The sequence below is a fragment of the Martes martes genome (genome assembly GCF_963455335.1).
Source record: "Martes martes genome assembly, chromosome: 11".
NCBI classification, from domain to species: Eukaryota; Metazoa; Chordata; class Mammalia; order Carnivora; family Mustelidae; genus Martes; species Martes martes.
In genome coordinates this window covers 52,501,000-52,522,413 of record NC_137899.1, presented here as the reverse complement: position 1 = coordinate 52,522,413, position 21,414 = coordinate 52,501,000, and the positions used below count along the sequence as shown (strand labels likewise).

Sequence of the window (21,414 nt, the reverse complement as noted above, 5' to 3'; positions counted from 1 at the left end):
TTGAAAATCCTTAACTTTAAAAAGATGTGGGATTTGGGGGCACCTGGGTGGCTCAGTGGGTTAAGCCTCTCTGCCTTCGGCTCAGGTCATGATCTCAGGGTCCTGGGATCTAGCCCTGCATCTGGCTCTCTGCTCAGCAGGGAGCCTGCTTCTCTCTCTCTCTCTGCCTGACTCTCTGCCTACTCGTGATCTTTCTCTGTCAAATAAATAAATAAAATCTTAAAAAAAAAAAAAAGATGTGGGATTTAAAAAAAATTGTCATAGCACTAAAAATGTTTTATGAATATATCCAAATTAAATAATAGGAAAAAAGGAATTATTTTTAATCTGAAAATTATTTAGACCTTTTCTTTATTTTATAAATTAAATTGTACTTTATCTTCAGAAGTGTATGAATTAACTGCTCAGTGATTAAAAAAACAACAAAACGAGAACAGACCCTAACTTAAACAACAGCAAAATATCACAGTATAAAAGCTCAATAAATGGGGTAAAATTCTCAAGATGATTTCATGTCACAGTAGGCTTCTTATTTCGATTCACAATGACCACAGTGACTGATCATCTGCAGATCTCAGATCTTGAACTGTGGTTTCAAGAGTGATTGGAGTTTTCTGTTAATTCAGTGCCCATGTGAGCAACATGCCAAATATTGTTAATGAGCAGCACACTTGGAATACAACTGCTAAAATCATGAATACCTATTTCTCTTGGTACAGCTTAAGCTTACTGCCCCCCCTCCACACCTATGTTTTTAAGACTGAACACATGCTTAGAGTTAGAATACCTAAGTACTCCAACTCTGAAGGCTGTCTTACCCTCTTTAGGCTAATAGACTTTCCTCCAGGTCACATAACCTCAGATGTCTGTGCATACGCTGATGAAACCCTTCATTTTCACTGTCTGTAAAATTATTGGGGGGGGGGGGCTTTCCTTCATTTGTGCAACAAATATTCATTGAATGCCAACTAGGTTCAAGGCACCATGCTCAGCATTGGGAAAACAGCCATCACCTTGCCCTCGTAAAGCTTATAGCTTAATGTGTTAGAAAGGAACCAAAAGATAAATTTATTCATATTTTCAAGTATGGTAAATGAAATGGGAAGAAGCCCAGGGTATTACAAGAGCACACACAGGCTGCCACAGGAGCGGAACTGTAGGTGGTTAAGGGAGCTTTCGCTGAGAAGGTGCTATTTTTAGGCTGAGACATGAAAGAGGAAGGATAGACAAGGAGGAGTCATTAGTTACATGCACGTGAGGGGTTGAGATAAGGGTAGAGAGCATTTCTGGCTGAAGGCACAGTACATGCGCTGGAAAAGGGGTCCAGTGCATTGGAGCAAAAGAAAGGCCAGTGGGGTTTGAGCACAGGAAGGTGGGGAGAATGCTGGAAGATGCTGCTGGAGAGAGTGACACAGTTTAAAATACGTTTGGGTTGAGAATAAGACTCTAGAGAAATAAAATACAATTTTGGATAAAGCCACAAATAAAATGTAAACATCACCAATCTTAAGTTAGACATAATCAAGCTAAGAGAACATATACCAATCAAAATTTATGTCAAAATGAAGAAGGCAATTTAAATATTAATTTCCTTTGTGCTTACAATCCTAACATCTGTTGTTCTGGGGCTGTCAGCATAGGAACAATCATCCCATTGTGCTTTAAATGTCTCTAAGTACTTTTTAAGGAAACTATTTGCAGGACTTTTGTATCCATGCTAATTAGCTCTTCATAACATAAATACATAATACCCTGCACATTGCTGTGATTTTGGGGTAAGAGACAATGTAATATTCCTGAACTTTGACTCTACAACTGAAGGATCCCATGTAATTGGCTGTTAGAAAAAGAGCATGTGACACGATAGGAAAAGAGGCAGGATTTTAACAGAAAAGTCCCAGTCTGAGCTGGGACACCAGGGATAGGGATTTTGGGTGACAAGTATCCACCCATTCTTCAGAGAGGGAGCTCATCAGTTAACCCTTACCTCTATGGCTCACCTCAGATGTGACGTACAAGAGTACGACAGAGATTCTTGTGGGGAGAAAGACTGACCTAAGGAAAGGTATTAGTCAGGTGAAGGAGGCTGCAAGAGCCCCTTGGAGGGACAATCTGCAAGCAGTCCGCTGCAGTTCATCTTCTGGGTGGATGCTTGGTGAGCTGTAGAACGTTTCCCTCTCGCTACCAAAGCTTAGCTAGGAAAATTCACGGGAGCTAGGGCATCAGAGCTGGCAGACCAAGGACACGTATGAGTCAGGCAGACACCTCTGGGAGGCATTCAGAAGTTCCTGCACATAAGAGTCTCTGTGGGGAAGAGAGAAGAAAACCATATGGGATGTGTGGCCATGAGACAGGAACTGAGGGGGCCGTTCATGAAAGGTCCATGAGGGAGCACGTGACCACTGTTCTGGAAACGTCCCATCAAAAGTCCCTGCTTACTGAGGAAAGACTCTGCAACCTCCATGTTTGACTACAGGGACTATTCAGTTACCAAGAGGGAACTGCAGATACCGCCTGCTAAGTAAAAGGAAAGTCTACTGCTATTTTCTCAGTCCCAGTCCCAACATGGCCCCTTACTACCTTGACTTCCTCACATCCGACAGTCTTTTTCTCTGCTCTACCTCAGTGCCCAAAGCTGTGATCATACCCTCGCCCTGGTCTTTATTGGTAGATGTACACTTTCTTAAATCAGTTTCAAACATGATGTCTTTTTGGCTCCTTCTCAGAATATTCTGACCCCAGCCAGTCCTAACCCATTCTTGCTGCCCACCAATTCCCCTCACCCCCCACATCCCTCCTTGCTGGACTAGGCTCCATTCTCCATTATTAAAAATCACTCCCTTGGGGAGCCTGGGTGGCTCAGTCGGTTAAGCATCTGACTCTTGATTTCGGCTCAGATCATGATCTCAGGGTCTTGGGATTCTGTCCCACGTCGAGCTCCACCCTTAGGGGGAGTCTGCTTAAGACACTCTGCGCTCTCTCCCTCTCCCCCTTCTCTCTCTCTCAAATAAATAAAGGAGTCTTTTTTTTTTTTTTTTTAATCACTCCCTTACATTGTCTTCAACTCCCCTGCCCTTTTGAATACGGGTTTTACTGGAAAAGTAAGACTTCCAACCTCAGTTAATACTAAAACTCTGCCAAACCCAAGCAGCTGAATAAGCTGGGAAACAAACAAACGAATTACCATCACGCTGAATTTAGATTCAGCTTTAGATTCATGAGCAAAACCCTCAAAAGGGCCCTCAGCGCTGCCTGGCAATCCTACCACATTTCTCTAGTTAATTCACTCCCACTCTTTCAATAACGATTTCAAACTACCTCCTCTCTCCTCAGACCTCTAAAATCCAGACCTCTTCTTCACTACCTGCTGTTACCTGTGCTTATTATTTCACTGAGAAGCAGAAGCCTCTGAAGAGAAACTCAACATCCTGCTACCATCGCATTTCCCAAGCTGCCCGTTCACCCTCCCTCCCATTCTTCCGAAAGCAATGTCTGCATTCTTATCTCAGGCAATCCCTCGGCTTACGGTCTGGATCCTGTCCACTCCTGCAATGATCCACTCTGTTCTCCAACACACATTTCCCCTCACTGCTGGAATATTCTTATTTGTGCATTTTCAAAGTGATTTTAAATAAAACCTCCTTTGCTCCCCCCACCAACACCATTATGTACCTCCCTTCACAGCAAAACGCCTTGAGTTATCTCTCTTTACTGACTTCATTTCTCTTTTCCTGTTCTCTTTAGAATTCATGCCAACAAGTCTTTCATCTGCACTTGACCAAAAACTCTCCTGTTGAAAGTCAGTAATGACCGCATTCACGCCAAATCCAGTGGCAATTTAATTGGGATGTTAATAAGTGTCAGTGAGGGTAAAGCACTTCACAGAGGGCACCAAGACACAATCACAGAATCTTTGAAAGTAAGAGGCTGGTATTCCTACAACTAAAGACCAAACTGTGTGCTAACTTCTGGAATGTAACTTTCCGCAGATACCAAGTAGGTTAAAGAAAATCTCAAATAGTGACCAAAGGCTTAGTGTTCACAGAATACATCATATGTACATTTTAACAAAAAACTTTCTGAATTCTGACCTGTTAATGTATTTCTGAGGTCACAGATGTACCCAGAAACCTCATCGTTTAGTCCATGAATCAATTTTGGTCAGTATTTACAACCTCATGGACACAGAGGCGTATATAACAATGTTTCATGTGCAATAAAGAAACAATGCCATTTATTCTAGTCAGTTCCTTTGGCTTCATCTACACTTGTGATGTACTAAAGGAAACATGAGGGAGAAAAGTGCCAGAATGAGTAACGCTATGATAACTGGGCAAGACGGCCAAATGGCAAAATGATCTTCCAAGGGCAGAATTCCTTGATGGTTTGTTTAAAAAAAAAAAAAAAAAAGTTTCTTGACATAAAACAGTAACTTATGAGTACAGACTATATACATATAAAATGTAGTCACTGGAAAATTTCTAATAGCATTCTTCAAACCCTTATTTTATAAAGAAGGAATTTCATGTCCAAGAGAAGCTGAGCCATCTCCAAAAACAAACAAAAAGAGTAGAAACCCAGAATTTTTTTATACCCTTCCAGTTTGCATTCTACTCTGAAACAGCCATGTTCCAATGACAACTGAATTAATATAAATAATTCCAATGTTTCCCCGAGCTCTAAACTTGCATATTCAGCTGCTTCCTTAACATCTTCCCTTAGACCTAGAATACCTAATAGGTATCAAAAACTTTAAAGAGCTCAAAGAAAACCTTTATTCGTCTCCTACTCAAATGTATTGCTCACCTCATTTTCTCATCTCAGTGAACAGCAATACCCAATTGCACAAGTCAAAAATCTAGGAATTTGTCCTTGTTTCTTTCTGGCTCATCTTTTTGCTAAATAAAAGCCTAATTGATGTTCAGTAACAGCAGTTTCACATTTTCCTTCCCAGGTTATGAAGCAAATGATAATGTCTACATGAGCAGTAACTACCACTTTTTCACCATCTCTGAAATGAAATATGTGCTTTTGTGAAGTTTCACAAAATACAGAAGTGATATATGGGGATCTCCGAGAGACAGTTTTGCAAATTGTAAATGCAGAAAAGGAGTTAACCTACACTTCTTACCCCAGGTATCTGACTAAAGCTGTTTTTCTTTAAGCCTGCAAATCTGCCAGTGTGGAAAAATTAGAAATTAACACCAGCAAGAAAAATCTACAGACCAAAGTCACAGAAAACCTGCCTGCTGGGTTTAACTTATTTTAGGATTTTTAAAATAAAAAAATTACTTGATGTTGTCTTTAAGTTTCTGGCTCTTTCTGAAGACATTCAAGACTCCAATTGTGTTGTGTCGTATGTGTTTTTGAACTTCAAATGTGACCATTACAAACACGGTATGGGCGAAGCCTCTTCTAATTTGTACTGTCGCTGAGTGGCCCCAGATGCAGGGAGGAGCTGTCTGCTTACTCTCAGTGGGGTAGCAGAGTCTCCCTTTGGTTGAACATCTGGAGGTGATCCCCCAGCAAAGTTGAGCGGTTGCCTTGCTGGCTACAAAACACAAGACGAAACATCTGTGTGACAGATAAATGTGCGAGCCTGTGTGACTCTCGGCCGCGGGCCCATCTGTAAAACACACCGTGTGTCATTCGTCTGACACCAGGTGCACTACTTTGGTGGGGAACCCAGCTGAGAGGAAGATCATGGCTGTGCTCCTCCTCCTCCTTCCCTTTCATCTGTGCTCTTCCTCATCTGTCAGTGTTTCTCCGTGTTCTCCCTGCCACTGACGGCGACCGTACTGAACACCAACAACGGAGTGGCCAATCTATGACCGCTCTGGGCTTGTAGCACACACACACTCCTCCGCACTCACAATGAAATGCTATAGACCGGGCAGGATAATTTATCTACGGGCAGGATAATTTATCTACGTTTCGGACACCTTTAAGCATGATCATTCCATTCTTGTCAATCCCTGCTAGGCTCATAATTATGGCAGATCTATAATTTCGATGTTTTATATTCCATGTTAAATATCATATAGTCTACTGGCAAATGATGTAGAATTCATGAAATAATATTCAAAGGCCGTGCTGCTAACCTTTACACATGAGCGCATTAAGCTCGTCTCTGTCTAAGTTACACTGTTTGACAAAATCTGGAAATCAACATAAGTGTAAGTGCTATCGAATAAAGTATCTTTAAATTCCGTATTTTGAATTTTTCCCGAGGAGATCTTTCACGTCCCCACAAATATCTTCAAATTTGGAAGGGTAACTAAGAACAAGAGTGTATGAAGAGTAAGTCAGTTACTGATGGGCATCTGGTTTTCTGAAATTGTCAACAACCCATTAAGCACAAGTGTTTGAATGTGATTATTAAACTATGCAAAGTGACCTTCAACCCAACTCATCACTTTCTTATTTTGCCTCAGATTTGAAGACAGATTCTACTTGGGGAATGGCACGAGTTTTATTTTTGTTCTTTTTTTTTTCTTTTAAATAAATGCAAAATTCTTCTTTTGGAAAATGAAACCTTTCCCTTAAGCTCCAAGGAAACTAGATTTTAAAACAATGATAAAATTCTGTCTCAAATCACAAATAGATTAGGTATGTACCAACTGTTCTCAAAAACAACACGCAGAGCATGGAGGGCTTTCAAATCGAGAGGTCTACTTAGAGACGCACTCTGCCTCAAGCCAAAATACTCGATGCCATTTCACTTCTGTGCATTTTAGGGAAATTGCCAGAAGAACACAAACTAAATAACAAGAGAGAAATATTTTCTAAATATTGGTTCATTATTCACACTAATTAAAAGTCTAACTGAAAAATCTCCCTTCTCACCAATATTGAAGAGATATAAAACTAATTGAGGGATGAAGTGAATTCTTAATAAAAACATGTTTGTCTGTATAACTTTAATGATTGTCTAAAACAATGCCTGCAATTAAAATATCCTTTTTCTGGTTTCAAAGCACACTAGTAATTCAATAACTTAGATGAGTGTTAACTTCTGGAAAGGCTACTGAAAATTTCCTCCTTTCGGTGTTTCCAGTGAGTTTGAGAAAGTTACCCACCTACTCTTTCATTCACTGTACAATTTTTTATTCAGCACTTACTATATGCCACACCCTGAGAAGTGCCATCAGGCAACCTCTCAGAGGAAGAGGCAGAAAATAAGCAACTGAAGACTGGAACTTAATGTGTAGAGAGTGATGGGGAAAGGGGTGAGCATCTGTGTCTAATTTGTATGGGCAGGGAAGGACCGTCAGAAGAGGTGATGTTTGAGCGAAGAGAGACTCCAATAACAAGATGGGAGTTATGAGAAGATCTGGTGGTTGAACATTCCATACAGAACAGTGACTAACACAACTGCTGGGGCTGAAATGACATTCCCCACAGACTGGAGAGGAGGCCAGTGTAGCTGAAGGTCAGCAAGTAAGGGAAGGGAGTGGGAGATGAGGTCAGCGATAGGGGCAAGAGCCAGACCATGACAGCCTTGTAGGCCACAAAAAGATTAGATTTTATCCTTTATACAATAAGGAGCAACTGGGGAGTTTTAAACAAGCTCTTGACATGATTTGATTTGTATTTGTAAATGGTTACTCCAAGTGCTATAGAAGATTGGATTGAGGCAGGCAAAGGTAGAAACAGAAAGATCAGTTTTCAGAACATAAATCCCCAGCAAGAGAGTGTACCAAGACTTAACCAGAATATAAATGAGCTATTTTTCCTTCTTTTACAACACTGTGTAATCTTATGTCTTTTTATTACATAATAGTATCCCCCCCCCCCCCGCATAATCCCCTTTCCAATCTTCAGGTGATAGTATGCTTTCTTTCAAAGTTTTCTTTCTTTGCTTTTTAAGGGTAATGTACAGAGGTACAGTTAAGGAAAGTCACCATTGGTGATTTTGGACCAAGCCTCGGAATAGACAAGATCTCAAAGCCAATGATCTTCAAATCAATTGATTCATAAACATCTCCCTTTCTCTTCCTTGATCAACCCTTGCTTTGGTAATCTGGAAAGCAGCACAAGCTCTATTTAAAAATGGATGACCAAGAATAAACCCCAGAAAATAATGGCCACATGGAAATATGGATCCCAGTATAGCCAGATTTTTAATTTTTCAGACAATTCCAGAAATCCAGATTTGTACTTGAAATCTTTCTATTTTTAAAGATTAACCAATTAAAAAAAAAAAGACTGACCAATAATTGAAATGCTTGTTAAGATACTAGGCAAGCCAATGACAGCAGTTCAATGGAATGGCTCCAGTCCACAGAGTGCCCACCTATGACCTCTGAAAATAATCCCTTATGGCCCTTCTTACTTCAACATTCTAGGGTTTAGATCATTTCGAGCTGATGCCTGCCTGCTCTTAAAATATCCATCCTTCATACTTGTGAGTTGTTTTATGTTCTCTACATGGTAAAAAATTCAACTACTTTGCCAGGGGTTGGAGGTAGGGGTTGGGATCGACTACAAAGGAATGACACAAGGCAAGTTTGGAAGGGGAAGGAACTGTTCTATATCTTGACTGTGGTAATTATGTGACGATAGGCATTTGTGAAAACTCAGTGAATTGTACAGCAAGAGGAATGCATTTTGCTGCGTAAATTATACCTCACTAAATAATTCAATAATTAACAGTAATACTGTTCAAAAGAGAAAACAAGGTCTGCTTCATGATGAATACAAAGCTCAAGCTGGAACAAAATTTAGTGGTTTGGTTTACAACAAAGTAGGCTGATGCAAGATTGAGGCAAGTAGGAAATGTGTATCTTGGAAATATTTTAGCACTTCCAGACAACCAACCATTTTCATTAACAGAATAAGGAAAATGAAGCTATTAGTGCTACAGAAGAATAGAAATGCTGCTTTAGAATTTAGTAGTGCTTACCGTGTTCATGAAGCACTTTCAGTACATCCTTTCATGCACTCCTCACTATAAACCTCTAAAACCTGCAGATTAGAGAATTACTGGATGAGGAGGTTCAATACTTTGTCAAAAGTTGCAAAATTAGTAAATAATTCTGCAGGACATCATACACTTCTCTCAGCAAGGTCCTCAAGCATTCTAGATGTTGCATTTCATATGAACTATTCATTATATAGAACATTCTTTGACTATAATGATCTGTTTGCAGGTCTATGGGTCGTTCAAGGGAAGGAACATGCCTTCCTATTTTCATTTTTAGCATGCAGCATAATGGTTGCTAGCAAATCTTTGTGGAACACCATGAACAACTCTGTGCCAGGAAATTATTTTTTAGAAGTGATTTTTTATTGCTGGTTGATACAACTAAGTTGATAGCAAGAGAGTAAGGGTGCATTTAGGATATGTGAGTTAGCCTTGGATGCAATTCTGCCTGAAGGAATGGGAATACTCTAGGATCGCATGACATTTCAGGGTCACTCTAACCCCTGAGATTTCATATGTATTTAGAGAAAGGGCAGAAAGATACAGGGTCCAAAAACTAAAATCAGGACTTTATAAGCAACCAAAATCTATAACAAAGAGACTGCCACACATTGGTGGTTTTCATGTCCACAAATCACTTAGCTTTATTAAAAATTCCTTAGTAAGACTTAATTATTTCATCCTGTCAAATGAAACTATTTGTCAAGGTTGAGAAACAACCAAATTATTTAGCTTCCCTCTCCCTTTGAACAGCCTGGAATCAACATCAGTCAAACTATTCACAGGGTTTAATTCCCCAGATATTTTTCTTTCCCCTATTTTCTTACCTCATAGTCATGTCCAACTATTGTTTTTCTCATTCAGTAAAAGCGTCTCTGACTAGATTAACAGTGCAGAGTGAAAAGGAAAGGTCGAGGTCCTTCCCTTGGTCTTCAAGTTATGAAAGCAACACTGGGAACGTTTATGAATGTTACCCATTAATCCACTGAAATGGTCATTTAGTTTCTTTTACAAACACGGGATTTCATCACATCTAATAATAAAGCAACAAGCCATTTTCTGTATATTATAAACCATCAACTTGTAATTATGTAGTGAAATGCTTCTATATGAATTCTCTGTGATGATGTAAGCCGGGATGGCAGTAAGTGGTTTTTATGAAGCTCAGCACATACCTACACGGATCTATTTACATTGGGCTAATCATGTCGAAATAACATCTATTTAAGGGCAAAGTCAAAGTTTCTTCTATAAACCTCGATAGATAGATAAATAATCTAGGGGGCTTTTTACTGTTATAAAATTAAGACTGCCTCTCGGTGCCTGCTAAAGTTTTTGGACATACTATCCATCTAATGGGCAAAATGTAATCCTAAATTGTTGATTAAAGACTCTGCCTGGAAACCTACTGTCAAACGGAGAGAGAGAAATTAAACCTGACAACAGTAATGCCTACTTTCCTAAATGAAAGCCCAGTTCAAGTTTCTACTCATCCATTTTTCAAAACTTAAAACAAGGCATTTTCCAACCACCCATGGATGAGATGCCAAATTTGCATTTCAGTTGAACTTGATGAAGTCAGTAGACTTTCAGCATCAGGCTCACTCAGAGCTCTTATGAGAAGATTTTTCCCCAATCTAAAAAAAAAAAAATAATAAAAATAACAATTTTGCAATGTCAGGGCCTGGCCGTACTGCACCCACATCACACTGTTGGGAAGCTTTACGTTCCAGTGGATATCTGAATGTCCCCCCATGAAAGCCACGTAGAGAGGCTTCCAACTTACTAACTGGATGGAGGGCAATGTGAGAAAAGTTGAGCAGTGGGGTCAGGAAAAGGAGTTTCTTCATCTTGACAAATCCAAACCAATACCAAAAATAAAGACATAAAATAAGATCATCCTCCTTTTTTGTTTGTTTGTTTGCCTTGCCTTTAATTGTAAGCTTTCTACTTTGGGCAAAAATAAAATTAGGAAAATGTTGTCTTGGGGTGCTTGGCTGGCTCAGTTGGTAGAGCATACCCATGATTCTTGATCATGTGACTCTTGGTCTTGGGGTTGTGAGTTCAAGCCCCACATTTGGTATGGAGCTTACTTAAAATAAAAATGTATTTAAAAAAAAAAGAAAAAGGAAAATCTTGTCTCCTGCTCCATGATAAAAACAACACTAAAATCCTAAGTTTAGGTTCAGGATAGACTTTTGGGTCATTCAACCTACGTCAGAATTCCTGCTCTGTCAACTGCTAGTCCTGTCATGTTGGTCCACCTACTCAAACCCTGGAAATTAAACTTAGTGGGCGCCAGGGTGGCTCAGTTGGTTAAGGGTCTGCCTTAGGCTTGGGTCATGATCCTGGGACTCTGGGATCGAACCCCAGGGTTGGGGGGCTCCCTGCTCAGTGGGGAGCCTGCTTCTCCCTCTCCCTCAACTGCTTCCCCTGCTTGTGCTCTCTTGCTCCCTCTGTCAAATAAATAACATCTTTAAAAATAAATACAACTCATTAAATTCTGTGATACTAAAAAGAGTGAGTTGTTAAGTTTGAGAAGATGACACACATAACAACGCTGGCTTGGTGTCCCAGTTTACAGTGGGTCCTCCTTATAACAGGGAGCTGGTATTATGGAAAAGATACCCAAAGTACCTTTGGAGAAGGTGTGGGAGGATGCATAGCTCTTAAAAGAAGGGGAGGGAAAGATACCCTTGGAGTAACAGGCGCAGCAAAGAGCAGAAACTTGTTCATGGTTCTCCTCTAATCACACTTAAAATGTGAATCTTCCCACAAGGAAGCCATGGTTAGAAGTACCTTGATTAAAATAAAGCTAATACATAACAAATAACATGGGGGACATAGGGAGATGGAGAGGAGAAGGGAGTTGAGGGAAATCTCATGAACCATGAGAGACTATGGACTCTGAAAAACAATCTGAGGGTTTTGAAGGGCCAGGTGGTGGGTATTATGGAGCACTGGGTGTGGTGCATAAACAATGAATTCTGTTATGCTGAAAAGAAATAAAAAAAAATAAAGCTAATACAAAGCATTTCCTTTGGTGTTTGATAATAGGAAGTGTGACTTAAAAAATGTAAACTTTCTGGAATGCTACATCTTTATAGTTGTTGTTCTTCAAATATATCTCCTTGGAAAAATATACAGTTTGCTCAATAGTGCACAAAATAGTTCTATTTTAGAAATGCCTTCTGGGATATTTTATAAGGAAAAAAATCACACACACACACGCACGCACGCACGCTATGTTTGTGTTGACCACAGGCAGCAAAGAATATGGTCCCGTGGGTTGCTGTGGATGGATGATCGGGGACAAGGAGTGGATATGAATCATGAGGGGTCATGAAGAATATGTAACACTGATGTTAGAAAATTATCTCAAGAAAAAGAATAAAAGAGATACTACTCAAATAAAGTATCAAATTCTCTTCTAAAAACTAATGAAACTCCCCATTTGTTCCATTCCAGCACTTGAGGAGAATTAGATTCATGCCTTGCTTGTCAGACATATCTACCTGCTTTAATAAGGGCAACACAGGACATCTGCTTGGCCTCTCCTTTACTCAGCTCGTCTTAGATATATTTTTATTATGATAAAATAGCACTCATGTCAAAATGCCTAAGTATCACAGTAATAAATATATAATAAATACTTATATCTATAGTGAACCTTGACATATAGAAGATATCATCTCATGATTTATGTGGGTTTTTAAAAAAGGTGTTGGCTGATATCCAGTCAAAGGAATGCATAAGATATTTATCACAGAGCATATTACAAAGAGAGAAAGAGAGAAAGAAAGAAAGAAAGAAAGAAAGAGAGGAGGAGGAAGGGAGGGAGGAAGAAAGGAGGATATAAAAAGGACAAGATAACTCAGAAAGGTAACTAAATAAGTCTCGTCTTACTTCCTCAAAGAGACAATTTTCTTCCTCATGTCCCCCATCACAGTACTTAACATACTATATTACTGTTTACTCTGTTTACTGACTATTTCACTCCCCTACTCCCCACACTGTAAGCTCCAGGAGGACAATGAATGTTATTATTCTCTTGGTGCCTAAAATATTATCTGGCACAAAGCAAGAATTCAATGAGTTGCTAAATGGATAAATGTATAATAAATCAGTATTTCATTCAAGTACGTACTGAATGAAGAAGTTTCTTGAAATTTCTGCTCACATGGATTTGATAGAATGAGTACCAACAATATGGGTACTAGAAAAATTCTAGTTAAAGTAGAAATTTAGTGTACATCAATGCTATTCTATTAATACTATAACAGAAATGATTTAAAGAATGTTTTCATTGGGTAGGGGGCAGAAGTCTATGCCAAATTATCTCACAACAAAAATGCATGAAGACACTGAGGAAAATTTCTGTATATCATTCCAATAGTGATACAACTAGAGATTTACCCTTCTATTAATTAGGTAGTGCTTGTAATACTTCAAAAATCATAAAAATGGTCAAGCAACTTCAGAGTGTTTTGCTTTCATTAATCACAGTCTTATTTTACCAGAAATTCTGTTGCAATATTTAAACTTAAAATGAGCCCAGAAGAAAAGTACCAATACCCTCTTACATTTTTGTTTGCCATTTTGTATCTATGGGAAAGATTCTTCTTTAGAAAGCTTTTTAATCTTCCAATAAAAAAAATGAAAGATAACCGGGAAAAACAACAGTCTTCTTTTGATGCTAGTATAAAGAAACTCTTGGTTTTTTGAAAAAACTCACAAGTCATCATTGTAAGAATATACCATATGATAGCAACAGACATTGTTAAATGCATTTCTGATTTTAAATATCTCAAAAAAAAAAAACCCAAAAGAAACGTACAAGCCATGACTTTCTTATGGCTAAACTTCTCAAAATACTTTCCTTGAAAACTGAACATTCAAACCGATGGAGCAGAGAGACAAATCATTCTGATGGGTTTTTCACTCACCTTTCTAGCTTATATAACAATGCAAATACTATGTAAATCCATTCAAGGCTTATTTCTGCTAAACTATTAAATACTTACATCCTAACTGCATGAGACAAATAACTATATTATGACACACAAATTTCTGCTGTAAATGTCATTAAAGTAATAAGCAAGGGGTAGGTAAGTTATTTAGTATGATTAATAATATTTATGTTGTAGAATTACAATAAGCAGGAATGATTGCTTTCATAAATGCACTCAAACAATAGCAAGATATTAGAAAGTTTTCAAAATTTAGTAAGTCAATTACTGTATAAACTCTGCTCTGAAAAGTACAGCTTTGCTTTTAATTCTTCTAAGGATTATTAGCAATTCCATTATATCATTAAAAATTTCATAGCAGGAAGGACAATCATATTTCATAGGATACAGGTTTATAAATCTACTTAGTTTTTTCTTCATTGTCACTGCATTTTTTGCTTCTCCAAATCTTAAAAAAAAAGAACCATAAAAAAAGTTGAGGGAGCAAACGGAAAGGACATTTTCAAATACGTTATCTACACACCTACATCTTTATGTGAGCATGTGTTTCCTGCTATAGTTAAGTTGCTCAAGAGCAGGGACCATGTTTTTATGATGCCAACTATTTGGCTCTAATTTGACGTGACTCAATACAGATTCATGTGTTATACCAGGAAAAAAAATGATATAAATTAAAGTTTCTGTGGTTATTTCTCATTAATGGTCACTTGAAATGGTTAGAGTGTACATAAATATATGATCATACAGAAACTCTTTGGTTTTGGCATCTAAGTTATGGCCCTCACATAATGTGAAATAAATGTTTTCATCACTTCATAGGGAAGGGAGAGCAGTAACAATTCATTTCTTGATAATTCTATTGTGAATACTTCAGAATAGGGACAGAAATTCAATATTTTCTTTAATAAGATTCTTCTCTATTCCCTTAGACAATTGAGGGCAGGTGAAATATTTTCAAAATCTGGAGAATACCCAATGTGCATATGCCATTGGACCAAACATATGGAATACATACTTGGATAACAGCCAACAAGAGACCTGCTTGAGTAATCTAAACACCCAAGCTGAGAGGGGTTAATATATAAAGATCAGCTTTGTACTTTGAAGTTTTCTGGACTTCATTTTGCCTAATTAAGACAAGATTTAATAATCAAACCACTGTACAAACATGTACCTGAAAGTATAGGTTTGTTTCTAATTCTGGGAAGAATTCTTAACAGATTCCAAGGAATCAGCTCCACATGGGAGAAGGTCTCTGATAAGATTTGCTTTTCTCATTGCTCAATGCAAATGCCTGCTTTTCATCTTGGTTTCTTCCATGTGACTGAGGTTAGCATCCGCCTGTCAAAATCTCAAGTGTGATACTAAAATATAAAGATTCTGTTATCAGCATACCACAGAGTCTGAAATAATGTATTCCAAAATACTTTTTAAAGTATTCCTAGGAATCTAATGACCTTAATTCCAGATCAAAATATTATGAGGCAATGGGGTGGGTGGGTGGCTCATTCAGTTCAGCATCAGACTCTCACTTTCAGCACAGGTCATGATCTCAGGATTATGAGATTGAGTCCTGCACTGGGGTCTGCACTGGGCATGGAGCCTGCTTAATATTCTCTCTTTCTCCCTCTTCCTCTGCCCTTCCCCTGCTCACGCTCCCTTGCTCGCTCTCTCTCTCTCTCTCTCTCTAAAACAAAACAAACAAACAAGAAACAAAAACAAAACCCAAAGAACAAAACAAAACAAAATATTATGAGGCAAAAGGTAGGAGTCCCAATTTTTCTTCCTTCATAAATTTTTCGCATTAGTCACTGGACAATTTACGTAGTAAATTTCCGTAGTAAATACGTGGTAGTTTTAAGTAGTGCTGAGAGACCATGAAATAAACAAGTTGAACTCTACCACAACATAGCAAACATACACAGAGTCACATTCAAGTCAATGAGTACCAGGCCACTCTTACAAGACGGAAGTTAGTCTCCTCCAGGGAGACTGCCTTGGTACAAAATAATTTAATAAATTTAGAGAAATGTTGTAGCAATAACAGCAACATCCTGCTGATATATAAAGAGCATGTGGTATCGAGGACTGCCATGTGCAGTGTAGTGAGAGACAGCACGAAAGGCAGTGGCCATGGCCATCCATTGGCAGTGCCCATTTTCCTCCCCCCCACCCCCACATCATCTTTGAAGGCAGCAAAGGGCTGAGCTGTTCAGTTCTATGGTCTTCAGCCCGAGCTCCCTTCCTGGCTCTACCCTGTGAGAAGAGAAAACCTCTTGCCCTGCCTGCAGTAAAGTGAGCACCTGATGAAGAACCCCTTTCTCCTACTGCTATCAGAAGGGTGATTAGACCTTTACCCATGAGGCATTGCTTTGTTTCTGTCACGATGCAATAAAGCTCTTCAACAGTAAGCCAATTTTTAGCTACCTTTAGTAAACAGAATGGCATTTCTTAATAATCATACCTCTACAGATACTTGTAGATGATACAGTAACAAAGGATAGGATATGAACCGTGCTATTCATAGAATCATACTATTTGGGATGATGATAATGACAATAACATGCCCAGGAATGAGAAGACTCAGCTTTGTAAGCCTGTCATAGAGGAGGGTAGTGTCAAAACTGAGTAGACGAGTTTGCTTATGAACTCACGGAAGATGTTTTACGGTCCTGGCCTGTCTGACATTGTTATATTTTAATCACTATTTCTTTGTGGTTGCCTCAGCAGGAGAGCGCTTAAGGATGTGGTGCGATACAGACATCAGCTTCCCACTTGGCCACAATAAGGCTGCCAGAAAATTACCACACATTTCTGAGAAGTTGCTTCAAACGCAGTTTGGAATAAAGTGGGGCATGCTAAAAAATAAAGAGAACACGGATACATACAAGTTGCTGAGAAACAGTTTGTGGGCTCACCTTGTTGTATCTGCCTGCACCTGTGGGAACTTTTTGAGTTGTCAATCCACCACCTTCAACTCTGCCCCAAGCCTATTCTATGAAACCAAAAAAATGGGGCTCTGCACTCATGTGCCTGAATGTGCTTCTGAATTCAAACAGGTCCTCAATCATAGAAGCCCTCACCAATCAGTTATCTCAGTGTTGCTACAAACATGCTGTGAATGTAATGAGGGTGAAAATACTGATATTGTGAGGCTGTCCCCAGGGCTAGGATGGCAATCTCCTGTCGACGATGATGCAGAGATACCAACATTTTCCTCTTGTGTGCCCAGACCAGAGAAGGGAACCCCACTATCCCCGCTGGTGGTTGTGACTGCCTGACTTTGACTTGGGGGCTTACTTTGTTCATGTGGATCTGCTGCTGGTATTGCTTCTGCTTCTCCAAGAACTGCTGGTGTTGCTGCTGAATGACCAGCTGAGCCAACGTGCTCTGAGGCAGAGGTGCAGACTGGGTTCGATTCAGGGGCCTGTGACGGGGTAATTTGTGGGTACCTCTAATGCCAGGGGAAATTCTCTCCTTTGCTGCCAACGGAGACTGAGGATGTAAGGGAACTCCACCTGAAAAATATATATATATATACATGTACACATATGCATAATTTTGCTTAGGAATAGACAAAAAAAAAAAACCCACAGAAAATAGGTATAGGAGATAAATGTGATGAAAACTAGTGATTCTACTGGGCACACATCAGAAGAAAGCCAGGCTGTAGGGGATGGAGGGAGAAGTGCCAGAACATGAGATAGGTAAGCACCTGACTGGTGACTCACCAGTCATCTGCCTCCGTATGTATGAAGGTTAAATAAGGTGCGGTGTTTCCCCCCACCACATGTCTAGAGGAATAAATAGGAAAAGTAGCCTTTCCCACAAGACCAAGTCTCAGGGACACCCTTGTGTGACACTTTCAATCTTTACGAGGGTCTTGAGCTAAAAAGACCTTACACCAGATCACGGATAAATCAAGCCCTAAAATGATCCGCGAATGGTGTCACAATTATTTACCAGCCACGAGAAGCTTCTGCTGTCGCATTTGTTCTTTCAATAAGAGATGCTGCAGGAGTGCTTGGTGGCTGCTATTGGGCTTTCCCTCTAAAGCAACGTGGGGATGGCTTGAAGTCGCTGGGATGCTGCCAGTGTACTGCCCAGGCAGAGGGACGCCTTGTCGGAGCGTCTGGGTCTCACACTTCTGTTTTTCTTTGAGTGAATTCGAAGCCTGTGTCAAGAAGTAACAGAGATGGTAATCCTCTTTCACCCACTAGGTCTGTACAGCATTAGCGGAGTTTCTTATTCCGTAATTCTCCATCCCTCCACCCAAAAGAAAACCCCATCTGACTGATAGCTGAGTAGGGAAAATGTATAACGGCATGTCTTTTTTTTTCCTTCTGGTTTGTTTTTTTTAATTGAAGTGTAGTTGACATATAATATTACCCACATTTCAGGTGTACAACATAGTGATTCAACATCTGTATATACCAGATGTGCTCACCCTGATGAGGGCTGTCACCATCTGTCGCTAGATGAACTGATTACAATCTCACTGACTATATTCCCCTATGCTGTATTTTTCATCCCTGTGACTTACTTATTTTACAGCTGGAAGTTTGTACCTCTTAATTGCCTCCACCTCTTTTGCCCAACAGTGTGTCTTTTCAAACCAACCAAATTAATGGATGAGAAATAAAAATAGAGTTGAACTATTGGAGATGAGTTAGTGTTGAGTGCCATTGTACTGAACATAAAGATTTCTTTTCCACATTGAAAATGATGCTACTTTTAGGCTTAATAACTGGGAAGTTTATTTAAAAAAATTTTTAGCATGCTGTTTAAGTAAAAAGGTATACTGGCAATGTAAAATGGATTCAACTTGCTAAACTAATGACTCTCTTGTAGCATTGAAGAAGCTGGAGATAAAACTGTCTGTAGCTCTGGAGTTTCAAGCAAAAGGAGCAATTCCTCTAATAAGCTCACAGAGTTATAGGGTTCCAATATTTAATTTTTAAAATAAAATTCTTCAGCCAACCCAATGAAAGGTTATATAAAATATGCAGGACTTTGACTTAAACATGTATTTTGTATTAATTCACAACAGATCCCCAAATCTCTAAATATTGAAAATGACACTTCAGATACTTTTGTTTAATAACATAAACTACAAGTGAAATTAGATCAAATAAAAATGCTATTAAGAACTTGAAATGTATGATAACACAGTAATAAGGTAATAATAATTATATCATCAATAGTAATAATGAATTATCCTATTCAAAGAATTTAATGAATGGAGATCATTTTGGTATCACAAAAGCAGAAGTCTAATACCTCAAAATTATGTGGCGTGTTTCTTTTCAAAACTCATGTTTCATCTTTCAAAATTGCTGTGCACCAGGGAAGCAAAGCAATTTTCAGTGATGGAGAAATTGAAGGACAAAGAGGTAAATGGTTTGTCTTAGTCACATGGCAAGTCAACACAATGTTTAATCTAGAAGTGATTCCTTCTCCTGGCTTCTTTTCCTAAAAAATTTCCCACTATTCAGTGGGGAAATGGAATATTAGAGATCCCTTTGCCAAAGCAATGCTAAGCTTGAAAAATTAATTGTGATGGCCTCATCCACACCAAAATGGAAGCAAAGAAAAATGAAACTTCAATCCAAACCACATTGGTTTATTCATCCAACGGTACCAAATTGTATTACCATTGAAACATTAAATGGTCTGGCATTAGTACTTGGTCCTTCGGGAAAAAATTCTCTCTGACCACATTAAAAGTGGTGTATGTTTGTGTTAGCTGGTAGGAATGACTTAGAACATGCAAAAAAGGGTGCAAATAAAACGTTTATTCATGTGTCATAAGAAGCTTTTGTGTCACTATTTGCTTATCATCAGAAGAACAGGAAACAGAAGAATGGGAAAAAAACTAATTTTTAGTAAGTGGAAATGTGAAAATATCATCCATGAATATTTACGTTCAGCTTCATCCCTAATTCCTTTTTTTCTTTTCACGAGAACCAACCGTTTACAAATGCTTCACGTGAAATTTCAAGGGGGTAACTGAAATCAGTTTATTTAAGCCTTTCATCTTTAATTCCAGATATAAAACAACATCCAAATCCTGCTTTTTCCTCACTGGTATAAGATTACTGTATCATGTAAGATAACATTCCACTCTATAAAAAATACCAAATATAACCAGATATCTCTTAGACTGATTATATAATATAGATTGAACTCAATTACAAAATTTATAATTTAAAAATGTCAGTACAGGTTTGCTTGTGCATAAATTAGCCCAACATATAGAGGGCTTAAATTCTGAAAACAAATGAGGCACAAAATGGTCAACTTCTTAAAAATTCCCTGGTGTGGGCATATTGTAAAAGACGTGAATTTGACTGCTAAAGTCTGACAAAATTGGTGCCAAGGGTTGAAATAAATTTCTCTTTAAACCCAATGTATCACATGACTTCCGTATAAGTACAAGTTAATTTACTCACAGTTCACGGATGAATTTTTCCAGGGAAAGAGTACAAGTCTTTTACAATGGCTAAAATTTATATTATTTTGGGGAATATGTGTAAAATAACTATTGCTATCTTCTGTTAGTAGGACAATTACCTCCCAGAGATCCTATTTCAAATGTCAGGACTTTTAAAGTAATTGATTCACTCTGAATCTCCTGGGAAGAATTTAATGTTCCTCTTAGAGAGGTTTTCCAGATATGTATTCCTGAGTACTGCAGAGTCCGTAACTTAAATTCCGAAAATAAAGTCATCCACAAGATAAATTCTATAAACATATGCTGCTTTGTTTTGGAGGCTATGCCTCTCAATACTGGCCTGGGTTGAGTCTTAGGACTGCTACTCAATGGCTCTGTGACCTTGGGCTTTTAAGTATTCCAAGTCTCAGCTACTTCTTCAGTAAAAATGTGGCCTGCAATCTCTGTTTCATGGGACAGCTGTGCGGAGGTACTAAGGTAATAGATCTGGAGGTGCTTTCTTTTCTAAAACCTATAAAACATTATATAAATATTAGTTATTATTTTTATATATATTAGATACTGTGGAACCAGTGTAATTCTTTAATTCGAAATCAAACTGAATGTCTCTGCACAACTCAGAGTGAAGTGTGTCAATTCTAGGAGAAGCGAACGCTACCAAGTTTCCCTGAAGTCTGAATATACGAGAAATGCAAGAAGAGTTCCCCTCTGACAGTATCCCTCAGGTTGCTGTGTAATGACTCACGTTGAGCTGTGTTGGCACTGCCGGAAGTCCCAAGGTAATGTTGGGCAAAGAGGGAGAGGTATAAAGACTTAGCAGGTTCATGGAATCTTCATGAATTAGAATGCGTTGCTGGGACACCATTTGCTGTTAGAAAAAAATGAAAAGACAGTCTCAAAACATTATTATATCATAAAATTTACTGTAAAATGTTCACATTTCAGAAAACAGATTTTATATTATCATAATTTGTCAAAATAGTGAAGTATTTTAATTGTTTATTTTATGATTTCTGTATCTGAAAGTTACATGTAAAAATTACAATAAAATTGTGCTCATTAGA

At 38.5% G+C, this 21,414-nt stretch overlaps 1 protein-coding gene across 1 annotated transcript in view; it reads right to left on the bottom strand.

The window, feature by feature from the left end:
* The window catches only part of HDAC9 (histone deacetylase 9), a 526,228-nt gene that overhangs the window by 360,328 nt on the left and 144,486 nt on the right, over window positions 1-21,414 (bottom strand). The window contains exons 8-10 of the mRNA XM_080818413.1: window positions 21,096-21,218; window positions 17,860-18,070; window positions 17,197-17,414 (exon numbers count right to left, since the gene is read on the bottom strand). Coding sequence (XP_080674539.1) covers window positions 17,197-17,414; window positions 17,860-18,070; window positions 21,096-21,218 — 552 coding nt within the window. The remainder of the gene's footprint in view (window positions 1-17,196; window positions 17,415-17,859; window positions 18,071-21,095; window positions 21,219-21,414) is intronic.